We start from the raw sequence: 15,857 nt of genomic DNA on the forward strand, positions 1-15,857 counted from the left end.
ATGTGACTCATGGAGAAGTAAATAGGCTAGTTTTTATGAGCAGATGTTTGAAGATGATGCACTGCATCTCAAAGAACAAGAATATCTGTCCAATATAACAAAATAAAAGAACAGGTGTTGTGTAGCCTAACCGGCTTCCTTTGAAATTGCTTGTAGAAATTAGGCTACAAGGATATTGCCACATAACATCGATAGGTTTCTTTATATGACAACTATTGAATTAAAATATTTGTATAGTAATTTTCAATGAATATATCAATTTTCAGTGATGAATTGGACAAACAAGGTTATCTGGTCCGAAACCATTTAACTGCTTGTTTTTTTAATTAATTCATATTAACGGGAAATATGTCCGGGCTACTTTGGCTATCCGTCATGATCTTGTATTTTCTCGTCACAGCGCGTCTGTCTCTACGTTCTCGAAACAGCGTTACATCACTTTATGATGATCCCGCTTGAAATCCAGCTCCGGTCACATGGTACACCGATGTTTGTCTGTCAATTAAAGCCGAGTTTAGATGTTGTTGCTATGCCGTGCATGCAGTGCGCACCGACTCATGGCGAGAGTTTACTGATCCACACGGTCATGCCACATTGAGGAAAGGAGCTCTACCACATACCAAGACGTCTCGCACGTTATTCTCCAGACTATTTTCATGAAACGGTGACTTTGTCTGCAAATATGATTTCCCCGTGGGACCGACTGTACACGACGAGCTGCTGTCTCTGCTGTCATGTTCGGACAGGCACCATTATTCTTGGGATCTGGTACATGGTAAGCTGGCGTCTGTGTCCGGACTACAGTTGCATAGGGTCTACATGCTGTGTCGTGACTGGCATCCTCTCATTTTCACTGTGACTGACAGTAGGCATAACTGAATAGCATGTAGTCTTGAGGTGCATTAAGGTGTTAATACCATTTCTCGGTTGGAGGAACCAGTGGAGTTGAATGTCAGTCTTGGAATGACCGTTCTAAATGTCAAAGCTACTCCAGGCTATTCTCCCATTGCCTATGTAGATTGCGACGTCTGTTTTAGTCCATTGAGAAACTTCAGTAATTTTCCTCTAGACAACACTAGACAGAGTCTACACCTCGCCTAAACCCAATGATATATTTATCTGTAGTCTGGTAATGTGTTTGTTAGACAATGAATACGACAATTGAATCTAGCCTATATATTATAAGAAAATAATTATGCTATATAAACGTTTTGTCCTCTAGGCCTATAACATCTGTGATGAAATTGATTTCAAGCAATAGACCTATTTAGCCTATCTTTTATGCTTAACTTTAAAATAAACCTTTTAAATGCTGTTGGGGATACTACTGAAACATAATGAAAAACTGTAGCCTTCACAATTAGTCCATAGGCTACTGTTTAGTTGTATTCGGGTCTAACCTAATGCATACTTTCCCCACTCTGATTAATGTTTTAGTGCAATGGGAGATGCAGTGATGCCATTCGATACCTTATCTAATTGACTGTAATGTAGAGGCTTTGTGAGAGACAAAGGTGGATTTTCCATTACAGCACTGACATTGAATAGCCTTCTCATATTGTCATTAATTCGAAAGGTTTTATCTCTGTGATATATCAGCTTTGTTGTTTCACTTACCTGGCTGGGTAGCATAATTGTGCCCTTTGGCCAGTAGGCTATTTGATGTCATGAGAGAGCGTGTCTATCTTGTTAGCTCAGAAGGTAAAACAGAGGGAGGGAGAAATTATAAAAAATCCAGTCAATACATTTTTATCAGGGTGAAAAATCACAATCACTTTTTTTTTATTTATCTCAGAATAGTTATTTTGTCATGCTTGACATTATTTCAGGAACTCTGTATGTGCTTCCCCTTGCAGACTTAATTATTTGGAATTATCTTTCCTTTTCAAGAAGCCCATAATATTTCCTTGAATGCTTTGGAGAGATCATAAGACCTGTGGCAGCATGCTTCTAAACGAACTACAGCACCTGCGGCCCATGTGATCTAATGGCTTAGGTGTAATCTTATTCCAAGTCCGTGCATGCAAACAAGCCTCGGTGGGTGCAGTCGATGCCTCTTGCCAGATGTTGTATGAAGCATTATACGATTACTTGCTGCCTGCCTGAGGGTATTTTAAGAGCACCAAGGTGTGAGACAGAAGGTGCACCATATGTTTGTTTGTCATCAGTATGTTTGGTGTGCTTGTTACAGTGGTAGCTAGATTAAATGATTTATTTGTGATTTAATATTGTCACAATAACACAAAAATAACCTTCAGCCATTTAATAGTTTGTTAAAGTTATTCCCTCTGACAGGACATAACATACTATACTTGACAGTGAGGCTGAAAATATGTGCTCATTTATCTCATCCATCACATGATGATGATGATGATGACGATGATGAAGAGTGGGTATGGGTAGTAGGCTAGTGATTAAGGTCATGATAGAGAGATAGACAGACAGACAGATAGATAATGATGATGTAGAGAAGTTAGTATGGGGAGGTCTCATGTCTGTTTCCCCCCTGTAGCTCATCAATGCAGTGGTGATGCTCATCCTCCTCACGGCGCTCAGCGACCCTGAGCACTACCACCTCACCAGCGCTGAGATCGCCAACGACCTTGACGTCATGGATGATTCCCGTAAGTCTCTAACAACCCACTCGCACACAGCCTCCAGGTGAAGCGCCTCTCACCTTTCACCTTTTACCTGCATCCTCTCACCAAGAAATCAGGGCTCAGTGTTTGTTTTCAATCTGTAAAGTGTGTACATCTTTTAAGATAAAATAATATTAACATACATTAGCATACATACATAATTATTAGCATACATTATAATTCATACCATGAACATAATATATCTGAGATAATAATATGTGCTAAGACTGTAGCCTAAAGTGGACAAAAGTTAAACTAGATTAAGAGGGGAAAAACATCTCCTGACACCTTTGAGGACCCTCATTAGGGGTCAGCTGAGCTTTGTGGGAACTTGAAAGTGTCCGGCGGTGGCACCGCACAGCCTGCCAGTCAAGAATGCCGTGTTTCAGGGCAGTTCTTTATGGCTGAGGTGGCCGTAGTGGCGCTGCCACCTCGCATTAGCGCTGATGCCGCTGTCCCAGTTCTGAGGGGATTAGCTGACCCTGTGATCCCCTGTCATTGGCTGAGCCCGGGCCGCAGCACACTAGGCTTCAGGTCACAGGCTTTTATCAAATGCACCAATGGTTTTGTAATACAGGAACTGCCCTTTACAATGTGCTGCTGTACGGTTTTGCAAGTATGGATAGCGTGTTAAAAAAGGGGAAGGGTGTTCCTTTTCCCCCTTTGTTTTTGTTTTGTTTTGTTTTCTGTTTTTCTTTTGTTTAGATTATCAGTCATGCCAATGAACATTTTGCTGAGACAGTCATGCTAGTGAAAGAGTGAGGCTTTGGCTAACATGCTATTTCATGTGTGAGCGATATGTTGGAATGAGAGGTTTTGGAGCTGTGTTCACTGATACCACACGACTAGGTTTCCTAATTTATCCAAAATAGAGTCATTATCACTTCATTATTTCGCATCTGGTTTTTCAACCAAAGAGAAAAGCTATTCATACAGTAGAGTTGCCTTTCCGTATGGGTAGGTTTAGACTGTGAAGAGGTCAGGGACTTCATCGTGAGACATGTCAGTAAGTGGATGGTATTCAGCAGAGCTAGCCCAAGGCAATGTCACTCAAAGGCCATTCCAGAATGCTCGGGCTTTCTTTTCACAACAAAATAAAATCTAACATGGCAGAACGAGCTAATGGACTTGCACATAAATCTACAAAGACACTGAGAATGCTTGTGCAAAGAAGGGAATCAAGACTGCTGTAGGGGTTCTGGATAACACATATCAAGTACAGAAACACAGAAAAACCCTAAGAGTGTGTGTGCATGAGTCTGACAGAGCAGCGTTGTTTGGGTGTCCCAGTGACTCATGGGAAAAGAGCGTTTGGGCTATTTTGGGATCGATATTCCCCTCGCATCACTTACCACAATGCACCTCCAGCAGCCCCGTCGCTTGGCCTCAGCAGGAAGCGAGGGAGCCGTGGTTATGTAAGGCCCAAACGGCAGGAAGGACGGGAGGGCAGCGCAGGGCTCACTCACACCAAGCACACAACACAACCAGGCTTTGTGAAGAGTGGTGAAGAGTTACTCTTATTGTGCTTTTAATTGCACTCTGATTCATGTTCCCCCTCATCTCTTAACCGGTGCCCCCTCTTGTGTTTCCCTATAGATATGTGCATCGCCGCTGCAATCTCCTTACTCATGATAATGATTGCTGGAATGGCAACCTACGGGGCATATAAGGTAACCAAATATCATGTCGACCCTTTAGTGCTCCATCTGTTGTCTGTTGATGGTGTAAGAGTGTCATTGCACCACTAGGTTACCTATGCCATATTCTTGACATAAGACGTTAGAAAACATGTCTGCAGTGAAGGCTTGTCTATTGCTATAGCAAATTCCTAAGACATATGTTTATAAATTATTAGATATCAATATATACTGTAACACTGAATAAAATTTTGAAATATCAATATATACTGTAACACTGAATAAAATTTGTTTCCCAGCAACTTGCAGCCTGGATCATCCCATTCTTCTGCTACCAAGTCTTTGATTTTGCACTGAACACCTTAGTAGCCATTAGTATTATCGTCTATCCCAACACCATCCAGGATTACCTCCAACAGCTGGTGAGTAAATCAGGTTTACAAAGGAGACTGGCTACACTATCAGGCTAATGTAATAACTCCTGTGTAAGATGGATGGATTTTACAGTATCATGTACGCCACATATTAGGAATTTAAATCTCCCATGGAGATTTGGTAGGTGAATAGAAAATGTACTGGTATTCATTTTTAAGATATTTATCACTGATGAGTGAAAACATTTAATTTAACATGAATACTATAAGTCTGGCCTACTGTAGTTTCTGGTTTGTAGGTTTGTAGTAATCTTTTCAGTGTTGTCCTTGAACGTTTGTGTCCTATTCTGTCCTTCCCAGCCTGGCAACTTCCCCTACAAAGAGGAGATTATGGACATGAATGTGTGCCTCGTCTTCATCGTCCTCCTCTTCATCGGCTGCATCTTGGCCTTCAAGGTAGCTAAATCTCTCTCTCAAAGAGCCACATGGTGGATTAAAGGACTGCCCTATAGTCTCTAATGTCAGTGTTGAGATGTTGATGGAGGAGTGTTTGTGTCCACATCATATCATTTCCTTGTTACCACTGCTACTCAAGAGGTGTTTTGTCCTACAACCATTTCAGATTGAATCCACTCAGTGGCCAGGGATGGATAAGAGATCTCCTTCCTGTGGTGGGGGCAGATTAATTATAGCGTTGGCCGTCCCGTAGCTCACATGCCAGTGTAGGTTTGCGTCTAACCTGAGACACACTTACCCTTAATGGCAGTGGACTGCGGAGAGGATCTGGGGCAGAGCTGCTGGCTCCGCGCCAGGTCAGAGCCAGATCTGTTTCAGAATCACCTACTCTCTGGGACTCCCAGTTGACACCGGCACAACACAATCTGTGAGGCGTCACACAGGAAAAGCCTCAGTAATGGGGCATGCATACTTCAGGCTTCACTGGAACTCCGTGGAACGGAGGTACTTACTTAGCAGACGTTTCTGTGCATAGCGACTAACAAAAACATGAAGTGTAATAGCCTTGCCCCCCAGAGTTCCATAGGGCAGATCAGCTGGCATCCTCCAGGCTCGGGCACTTCAAATCCGACTTTAAAGGCAATAGAGGGAGCCATTCTTGTGGTGCTTTGAAGGGGTTGCTCTCGGCCCCAAGGGTCAGGGTGCTGTCACATTAGTGGTGATACATGGCCTGGGGATTGGGTGCTTTGCAGTGTACGTCTGCATGCTTCTCTGTGCTCTGTTAATAGTCCTTAACCTGACAACTGGGCTTCTTTCACATCAAAGCTGTGTGGTAACAAAGACAACTTAGTTCAAGGTAACTGAACCGAGAGAAGGAGGAAATTGTGATGGGGGATTATATACTCAAGACTAGTAACAGGGTCAGTAACAGTTCCTGGTCAGGTTTTAGGGAGATGGCCGAGGATTTGTAAATATTTCACTTGTGACTGAGGCTAAATATAGTTCATTCTTGGCCTTGACATAGGACTTGAACATGGGCCCATGTCAAGTGCTGTTGTGATGTTACTGATATAAATTTTCTGATTATTCAATTATTTTCTGAATTATTCTGATCATTGTTGCCATGCTACCATATTACACACATTACATTACAGTACACTATTATAATACATAATATAATGAGTAAATGACAAAAACAAGCTTGTAATAGGAATGTTAAGAGGGATGTTGCAGACTGGTCACAACCCTAATGATTGCTGGATTGCTAGGTTCCAGAGACATGCACACTTTTTACAGAGGCGTACCCGTACATAACCTAGGCTTTGCTGGTTAGTGCAAAGGGGTCATCACGTGTGTACCAAGTTGGTTATGTTAAAATATAATAAAGTTAGTCTGCAGAGCTCAAATTAAATGTTTAAAGATATGAATCTACTTTTTGTTTAGACAAAGTTCTGTCTGGCAGAACAACCTTGGTGAGGGAGGATCATTCCCTAAAAGCTGTGTTTCCAGGTATCGGGTAGCAGTGCGTCAATTAGTGACTGCAGGATGTGTTTCACCGTACGTACTCCGGCAATTACAGCAGAATGGGCCATTGTGATGTAAAATGTGATCAAATACGTTAATAACCAATAATGACAGCGTCGACAAATGCGGCTACTGTTCTGTCGCCCTGGAAAGGCCGGTTAAATGGTGATATGGCCAGACGAGACGCTTGAAGTTGTGCCACTGCAGTGGGATGTCCTTGGGGCTCTTTTGTGTAGGATCGAGCCATTTCTAACAGATGGTGTTGTGTTTGGCCAGAACCTCTGATTCGCTGCTGGTAAAGCAATGATTCGGAGATGTTGTTGGGAGATGTCGGAGTTTGACCACTGCACGCTTGTTTTTCAGTCGAGTGAAGGCAAGGCATCCTTCTCTGGGAGAGTGAGTCATCTGAGTTATGTGGGTTTGATTCAGTGCTGTCAACCAGGTTGCTGTTGACAAATGCCAGCACTTTTAGATGCCTGCCAAGTAGTGAGTTGACTCATTGTCTTTCGCTCGTCTTTATTTCTGACATTCTGTTACAACGTTTATGTTGAGCCTAAGGCTTATGATCACATCTGGCGCTGGGTCCGGCGCTTGGCGTGCTCTGAAAAGGCCTTTGAGTCTCTCAAGCTGGCTCTCTGTCAGGTCTGGGGGCCACAAGATCCGAGCTCCAAGGGCTGAACTTCTGTGCAGCTTTGTGTGACGCTAAGTTCGTTGTCGATGTCCTTTCTTTATGCATCTCGCTCTCTCTTTCTTTCTTTCTTTCTTTCTTTCTCTCTCTCTCTCTCTCTCTCTCTCTCTCTCTCTCTCTCTCATACTGACCGCTGTTTTCTCTGCCCAGGCTTACCTGATCGCCTGTGTGTGGAACTGCTACAGATATGTGAGTGGACAGGGTACCACGGACGTCCTGGTGTATGTCACCACCAATGACACAACGGTGAGTACCTGATTTGCTTTCATATACACACAGGAGAGGTGCTGCGGGTAGGGGATTTCCCACAGTGGCCAATCAGCAAGCAAACCTAGTGAACCTTGCACAACATGATGTGGGATGCAACAACAACAACAACAACGAAAGTAGATAACACAAAATCACCAACAAAGCAACCTTCATGCGCAACAAGTAGGCTTCACTAGCAAGTGCTTATGTCCTATTGGTGCAGGCTCTAAGCAAAGCTAGCTGCCTAATTGCCCACACACCAACATCACTATCAGAGCAGCCTTCATGAGCATTTCACTGGGGTTTTCAAGCAGACTAAGTAAGCTGACTTCCAGATACTGGAGGATTGTGTTCCCCCTCTCTGGCTTCAGTGGTTGAAACACTGCAGAACATGTTGTGTGTGGGTTTTGTTTTTGTGGATTTTTTGTATTCTCCGATCTGGCAGTGGTCTCTCAAGCTGAAGTGGTTTGGTGCACAGGCAATTCTCTCCGGATAGCCTTAGTGTTTTAGGAATCAGTCCACCTTTAATCATAGGCAGAATGGGTCTTTCTGGAATATTCCAGAACAACGCTGAGAGCAAAGTAGTGTGTTCCACATCATCAGATCAGCAGAAACACCAAAGAAAGCAGCCAAAATACGCCCCAATCTGAGGAGAACGAAAATAAGAAGCCATTGTAAGCCAGGGAAGGCAGCCATTTTGGATTTTCACATTAACTTGTAGTATTAAGGAGGGAGATTTAATTTAAAGCCTCTACAAAGACTTTAAAAGCATCATTTTACCATTTGTCAATAGAGATCACACTTGGGCTCAGGTGGAAGTTTATAACTCAATAAAGACTTAAACCTCTTGGCTTACATTTTAATAAAGACTTACATTTTTCTCAAGTCTGGAGTTCTCGTCTGTTGTGCTTGTCCAAACACAACACTGGCACCAGAGGGAGCAGGTGAAAATGTGCCTCACAGGATCAAGGCCCCCAAACTGGTCCGCACACGTGAAAGCTACACCCCAACCCCCCCCCCCAACACACACACACACACACACACACACACACGTCCTCCAAACATTCCTGCAGCAAAGCCATGATGCTGGAGGAGGAAGGAAATATAAAATGGGGGCTTAGGCATAGAGCTTGTGTAGAGATGGAGCTCCCCACTGGCAAAGCCATTAGCATGGACACAGCACTCCGTAAAACAGCCGTGCTCCGTTAGGTTCATCTACCGGTGTCTTGTTGCTCCGTCTGGGACCGGCATGGCGGCCTGCGTCACTGTCCGAGCGCATAAGAGCGGATCCAACCATGGAGGAGAATTACTAGTCGGAAATAAGTGTGGAGATAGCGGGTAGTGAGGGGGAAGCGCTCTCTCTCTTTCTCTCTCTTTCGTTCTGTTTTCGCTATCAGGCACGACTCAATCTCAATTCCAGCTCTGGAGGCCAAGGCAGCCCGGGCTAGCACAACAGTGCTGCTATTATGCAGGAGTGCTTGCTGTCAAAGTGCCGGGGCAAGGAGCTGAGTTACAGGCTGTCAATAATTGATATCCTAGTACAATATTTGGACCACACAGATGTCAGGGAGACGGGGACAAATGGGGCTCCTACGAGACTCTCGTGTGTCCTGCTGCGGTCAGGGTAACTCGATGTGTGGATGCTGGAATCGATCACCACAGACACAGGGAAGGACTAAATTGTCCATTCATCGGGGGGGTTTCTCCTGTCTCTATCTGATGTTCTTTTCACCTGACCTCAGATCAGCTTAGATTAATTGAATGGACACATGGCTAGACAGCCACAAGTATGCCGCACTGATATCAGACTGTAGCAGCTGTTACGACGCTGATGCCAGATGCTCATTCCATATTCTCAGCACTTCAGATGTCAGATTCAGTTTTCAGTGCGGTGCTTTTTACATGCAAGAGGAAGTGGACCTAGATACCGTGTACTTCTTGATTCCAGGCCAGTGTATAACTTACTTATCCTTTATTCCTTTTGACACTTTTTTCTGTCTTTGATCATTTTTATTTACAACATTTCTGCCCATGGCATTGTGCAAACCCATCAAAGACGTTCCACATGGGAGAGCTCAGGGCTTCCTCTGTGTCTTGTTCATCCACTGCAAAGAGCCTGGTGATTAATGGAAGATTCTTTGGTCCAACATAGTTCTTGTCAACGGAGGTAGAACTTTTCCTTTTTACTCATTTGTGTCTAAATGATGTTTGACTCTTCTTGTGTACGAGTTGAAAGTGATCCATTTCTTGATATATGTGTTTTCTTTGTATGCATAAAAAACACAGTCTTTTGGGAACTATAGATAGTCTAGGATACAAATGTAAGCGAAGATTTGTGCGATTTTGTTTAGTGATGTGATGTTATGATGCCTGTGATGGGCAAACCAGCCGCGGAGAGCGTCTGCTCTTTAGCGTAGGTCATTGTAAGTCAAACCCACTGCTAGAACAGCCAGCTCTCACTGTGCCTGCACTGTCCTCGTCATGCTTTTCAATGAATGGCTCCCGCTAGAGGATGTGAAAACACATGTGTAGGTGGAGGGAGGCCACCTCTCCACTCTTCACACGACAGCTACTTCCAAATGAAATGTTTTAGAAAATTAAAAGGTTTAGCAAGTGAGCGTGAAAAACAACCCTTTCAAAGGTGAAACTGTGCTTGACTACCATTTTCACAGGCTTGGTAAAGAATCTCCAGAACTATGTTACATTCTACTAGAGTAGGTTGCATGTCACACCAGTGATTTAAGGTTTAGAGAGAAACCTTTATTATTATACTGGCTGTAAGGTTGAAGCATGCTTTGATCAGACACAATCCAATCTGTGGTGTGTATCCGTATGTCTCTGGACATCTCTAATCCTTTAATAGCTTACATCCACACAGGCCCGGCAGGCCAGGGCAGGGCAGGGCAGGCACGATGGGCAAAGCAGGGCTCAGTGTCGCATTCTGTTGTGTGTGTGTGACAGAGGCTGCTTAGCCGTGTCAGGAGTCATTGGCGATGTCCTCTGACCCCGGGCTGTTGAACAGCGGAACAGATGGCCATTTCTGAGACCACAGGGCCTGATTGTTTTTCTGCTGGACTACACCGTACCGTCCGCAGAAAAGCCGGTGCACCACAACACACAGCAGCAATGGGAAGACCAGGGCCGTGTGCAGAATATATACATGCACGTAAACATGCACTCATGCACGCGTGTGAGAACACACACACACACTCATGTGCACAAGCACACACACATACAGCTCTAGAAAAATTCAAGTTTGCAGTGGTCTCTTTTTGAATATGATCGTCAGTCAACTCATTCGAATGTCACTCAGCAACCGTAGGATGACATCAGAAATGTGCAGTGGTCTCTTAAATTTTTTCCAGAGCTGTAGACACAGATGCACACAGATTCCTGTGCACAAGCACACACACAGACAACAAACACACATACACACACACTAAGGGGCAGATGCGGAAAGGAAGCGCAATTAGCACCTTTGTCACTTCGCAAAAAGCCCATGCTGTGCTTTGCCATATTACATGCCATTTACCAAGCATTCACAGGTATTCGAATAGATTAGATTAGAATAGATTATCAAGGTATAGAGGAATACAGCGCTCGTCACTGCCCTCCAACATTAATTTGCGGTGCCCACCACTGAACAGTATTATTCAATCACAGTTCAGCAGTTGAATAGGTTCGCCGGCAATAACATTATCAAAAGCTTAGTGAACCATGTTATACTCTATTTGCAAAGGTGCCCGTGTGTGCTGACTGCTGAGCCATGGCTCGTTTCTCTATCATGTTTTGTGTTGCTGCTCTGCATACGGTCTGTTCTAGAGGCGTCTGGCTGTGGCACTGTGGCGTCTGCACACAGGGAGGGTTAGGATTCGGTGTGCGTGTCCGTCTGCCTGCTGCTGATAGTTTTTCTTTGTAAATCATTATAATGATGCTGCCCTGCTGCCACGTCCTCTACACCCACCCACCCACCCACGCCCGCCTCAGCCCCCACCCTCCTCTACACCCACCCACCCACGCCCGCCTCAGCCCCCACCCTCCTCTACACCCACCCACCCACGCCCGCCTCAGCCCCCACCCTCCTCTACACCCACCCACCCACCCACGCCCGCCTCAGCCCCCACCCTCCTCTACACCCACCCACCCACGCCCGCCTCAGCCCCCACCCTCCTCTACACCCACCCACCCACGCCCGCCTCAGCCCCCACCCTCCTCTACACCCACCCACCCACCCACGCCCGCCTCAGCCCCCACCCTCCTCTACACCCACCCACCCACCCACGCCCGCCTCAGCCCCCACCCTCCTCTACACCCACCCACGCCCGCCTCAGCCCCCACCCTCCTCTACACCCACCCACCCACGCCCGCCTCAGCCCCCACCCTCCTCTACACCCACCCACGCCCGCCTCAGCCCCCACCCTCCTCTACACCCACCCACCCACGCCCGCCTCAGCCCCCACCCTCCTCTACACCCACCCACCCACCCACGCCCGCCTCAGCCCCCACCCTCCTCTACACCCACCCACGCCCGCCTCAGCCCCCACCCTCCTCTACACCCACCCACCCACGCCCGCCTCAGCCCCCACCCTCCTCTACACCCACCCACCCACGCCCGCCTCAGCCCCCACCCTCCTCTACACCCACCCTCCCAGTGGGCTCCGGCGCGTTACATCATAAGCTTTGTGAGAGGCTAGAAATCCTCTGCTGGGTCCATGCTCCACATTGGCACGTCCAGGCGGAGGCGTGGACACTTTCACAGAATTATCCCACTCAGTGTTTGTTGTCTGTCACACAACGGCGTGTCCAAAGCAGATATATACTGTAGACAGATGATAGATGCTTTATTTATCCTGATGGCATTGCCATCCAATAGCTTATAAGTATAAGTATTAGGGCTGTCAAAATAACTGATTAACTTCGATTCATTAATTTGAGAAAAAATAACTGATTAAAGAAAATGAAGGAGAGAGAAGAAAATGTGCTGCCTAGATCATTGATTGGAACATTTACTTTTAAAAAACAGCCTGATGTTGATAAAAATAAAGTGCTGATTAAAATAAAGCACTCTGCAATGTCACCAGAGTTTGTCAACTCTAAAGTCGGACATCAATGCAAAGAAGTAGTGTTGACATTCAGGGGAGTGTTATGGTAGAAGGTGAACCGTGCACAGTCATTATCATTGCAAGAATAGAATTACTGTCTAATATCAAATTCAAAAAGTGAAATAGCAAAAGGCAGTTATTCAAGTGGACATCATCATTTGTAACAGTCGCTGTTATGGTCTGCTGTATATAGTGTGACTGGTCAGCCAGTGTCCCCTCAATTTAATCTGAGCGTAATGACATTGTTTGCTTGTCCACCCATGAAAAGATGCACAGGCTTTTGCCAACAGCATGTTTTCTGATGATCTCTTTATTTGCTGATTGACAGGTGTTGCTGCCTCCCTATGACGACTCCATGATGACGACTCTCCCACCCAAACACAACCCTCCTCCTTACGTGTCAGCCTGAGCAAAGGAGCTCCTTTTCTGCAGCCTGGACTTCACTGTAGCGCACTCTCCATTCCATTGTATTCCACCCACCAGAGTTTGGGTTAAAGCCACTTAGACCCCGTTCACACTGCAAGTCTTAATGCTCAATTCGGATTTTTTTTGCTCAGATCCGATTTTTTTGTTTGGCTGTGGCTGCACATTACCTTTTAAAATGTGGCCTATATCAGATTCCAGTGTGAACTGTTTGCGGTTTCGAACTGGCCCGCATGCGCAAAAGAACAATAACAATGACATCAGCCAACTCCCGCGGCGCATAATTGTGACAAATGTCGATGTAGATTGACGTAAAAGTCACATCTAATCCACACTGCGGCCGCATTGAAAAAATCAGACCAGGGTCTGATTCAGGACCACATATGGAAGTGGTCTAAATCTGATTTGAAAAAATCAGATCTGGGCAAGATTTGAGTGTTCACACTACTTCTGAAGAAGTCTGACCTGGTCATTTGACCCCCCAAAAAGGGCCACTTTTGCCTGCAGTCTGAACGGGGTCCAAAAACAACATCTCAGGCTGTTGCCTTCCTAGCCATCTACACCTAGCTTTACTTCATACATTTTTTCAGGGTTGCCTCCAACACAAATGGCTTGAGATCTATTATAATTATTATAATTACAATTATTATTATTATTATTATTATTGCCGATCATGCAATTAATTGCCATCTGGCAACACAGAAAAAGAATGACTGCCTATACTCTGTCATCAGCCATCTCTTTAAAGACATCACAGCCACTTACCTCTGAACCCTCTGCAGAACCTCTAAGCCTCCCATCTACAGATATCTGTTCCTTCTCCATATAATAGCTATGCTGGTGTCATTCATGTTTATGTGGGTGACTGTGCTATTTATGCCTCAGGGTTTCAAGCCCTGATGCTTGTGATTTGTGTTGAATGAGTGAAGTATTGTAACCACATTCAGCTGAATAGGTTAGCTGAGCGTAGGTGCATGTTTTAGTTGGTGTGTTTTTGTTTGTTGTTTGTTAGTTTTTTTTTATTAAAACTTTTGTACAAGTGTGAAGGGTGACACAATGAAAAGAGATCCAAAGAGTCCTGTGATCAGGAAGGAGAAGCTGAATCATGACCATATTCTTTCTGCTTTCTCTGTTTCTGATTAGTGTTTCTGCTGTGGTGACATTTTATTGGCCAATCATGTTTGATTTGTCGGTGTAAATCTCATGTATGTTGCACTTAAGAAACAATGCCTGGAATCATTGGGACACCTGATGTTTGCATTGTGTGAGAATCCCAAAGATTTGCACTTTTCCTGTTATCTCTCATGACTTATGTCTCTCATACAGTACTTCCCTATATCCCTGTAGCTACATACTATTTGATGATTTTCTATATTAATGAAATCGGTATGGTTATTTGGAACTAATATTTGTGTTAAAATGGTGACATTTAGGTTAGCACACACTCTACATACAATACAATTTTATTTTGGTGCTGTTTATTTAGAGAAAACTATATATTAAGAGCACTGTCCTCCTTATTTGCTATCAAATGGACTTCCAGGAATTGGCAAATGCAAAACTCAATTCAAGGATTTCCATATTTGAAATTAGCAGGTTGCAACTTTCTGTTGTTACCACAGTATTTCTGCAAAAACAAAAAGAGATATTATGGAACTTATGCATAAATTACGGTTGCTTTTAGCAAATATTTTTTTACCACAATGTTTGAAAGTTCCTGTACCAAATTCAACCACTTTTGGCTACGACAGTCACAACAAAGCCTCACAAGATCCTGGTGGGACTGATTATATAACATGCCCTGTATCATTCTGATTACATATTGGAACGGAAGAAGTCTGGTCACCCTCTTAAGTGAGTCTGTGTGCTTCCCATATAGTTGTGACTTACTACCAGTAGGTATGATATTAATATTGTATTAAGTATTCATAAGTGGGATGACTCCCCACAGGCTCTTAGTGAACACATCCAGCTATGGGCTTATGAAGTCTAACCAAGTCTCTTGTCACTGCAAATAGTCACCAGTGCATTTGTGTACATGTGTTCATTCATAGAGTATTTTTGATATTATTAAAATTAAAATACAGGATAACATCAGTCAATCATGTGATGAATCTGTGAAAATAATTCTGAAATATATATATTAAATATAAACAATAGCAACACAAGAAATTAAAGTGTGATGTGGTTTTCCATAGTGTTACAAAGCATTCAAACATTCACTTTTCTACAATTCACAAAATATGACATGTATGTTGACTAATCTAACAAATACCAACATACACAACTTGGCTCCTGTATCACACATTTTTTCTAACCATGGTGAAAGCCAGTTTGACTAAATAATTAATTTGTAGCAATAAAATGCAAAATAAAGAGAAATGTGTCTACCAAACTCTTGTTTATGCCTTATCAATGCACTTGATGGGGTGATCAAGTGATCAAGGGAGCAAACTGAGAGTAATGATTTACTACATACTGAATGTTTTTGTTGTACGTGCTGCTGCCTCTCTGAAGATAGATACCATTGTCATGGATGGGATGGACGTATTTAATTTTCAGAACAGAGAAAAGCAGACAAAAATGAAAATATCTATTTCCCATCAACAACAATTTATGTTGCAGTATTTTTACAAATGTATGAGTTTTTCAGTTAACTTGTGAAGACACCTGCAGAAGTGCGTATGTAACTTTCATTTAGTTTGTATCTGATGAATGCATGGCTATACCTTCAGGGTGCCCCAATGCAAAGGACTCCATTATTC

The 15,857-nt window shown here is 44.0% G+C and overlaps 1 protein-coding gene across 1 annotated transcript; it reads left to right on the forward strand.

Annotated features, from left to right (window-relative positions):
• Positions 1–465: 465 nt before the first annotated feature.
• Positions 466–15,487, forward strand: LOC121721361 (lysosomal-associated transmembrane protein 4B-like). Its single transcript, XM_042108224.1, has 7 exons — positions 466–775; positions 2,513–2,624; positions 4,236–4,309; positions 4,576–4,698; positions 5,011–5,106; positions 7,469–7,564; positions 12,998–15,487. Exons 1-7 carry the CDS (start codon positions 683–685, stop codon positions 13,076–13,078), a joined length of 675 nt encoding a protein of 224 aa, XP_041964158.1. The 5' UTR covers positions 466–682; the 3' UTR covers positions 13,079–15,487.
• Positions 15,488–15,857: the final 370 nt, after the last annotated feature.

Source organism: Alosa sapidissima, chromosome 10, assembly GCF_018492685.1.
Source record: "Alosa sapidissima isolate fAloSap1 chromosome 10, fAloSap1.pri, whole genome shotgun sequence".
NCBI classification, from domain to species: domain Eukaryota; kingdom Metazoa; phylum Chordata; class Actinopteri; order Clupeiformes; family Clupeidae; genus Alosa; species Alosa sapidissima.

Coding starts and splice junctions, on each gene's coding strand:
- LOC121721361 (XM_042108224.1), top strand. CDS start 683: ATGATTTCCCCGTGGGACCGACTGTACACGACGAGCTGCTGTCTCTGC. Junction 2,625..4,235: donor TGACGTCATGGATGATTCCC/GTAAGTCTCTAA, acceptor GTTTCCCTATAG/ATATGTGCATCGCCGCTGCA. Junction 4,310..4,575: donor CAACCTACGGGGCATATAAG/GTAACCAAATAT, acceptor TTTGTTTCCCAG/CAACTTGCAGCCTGGATCAT.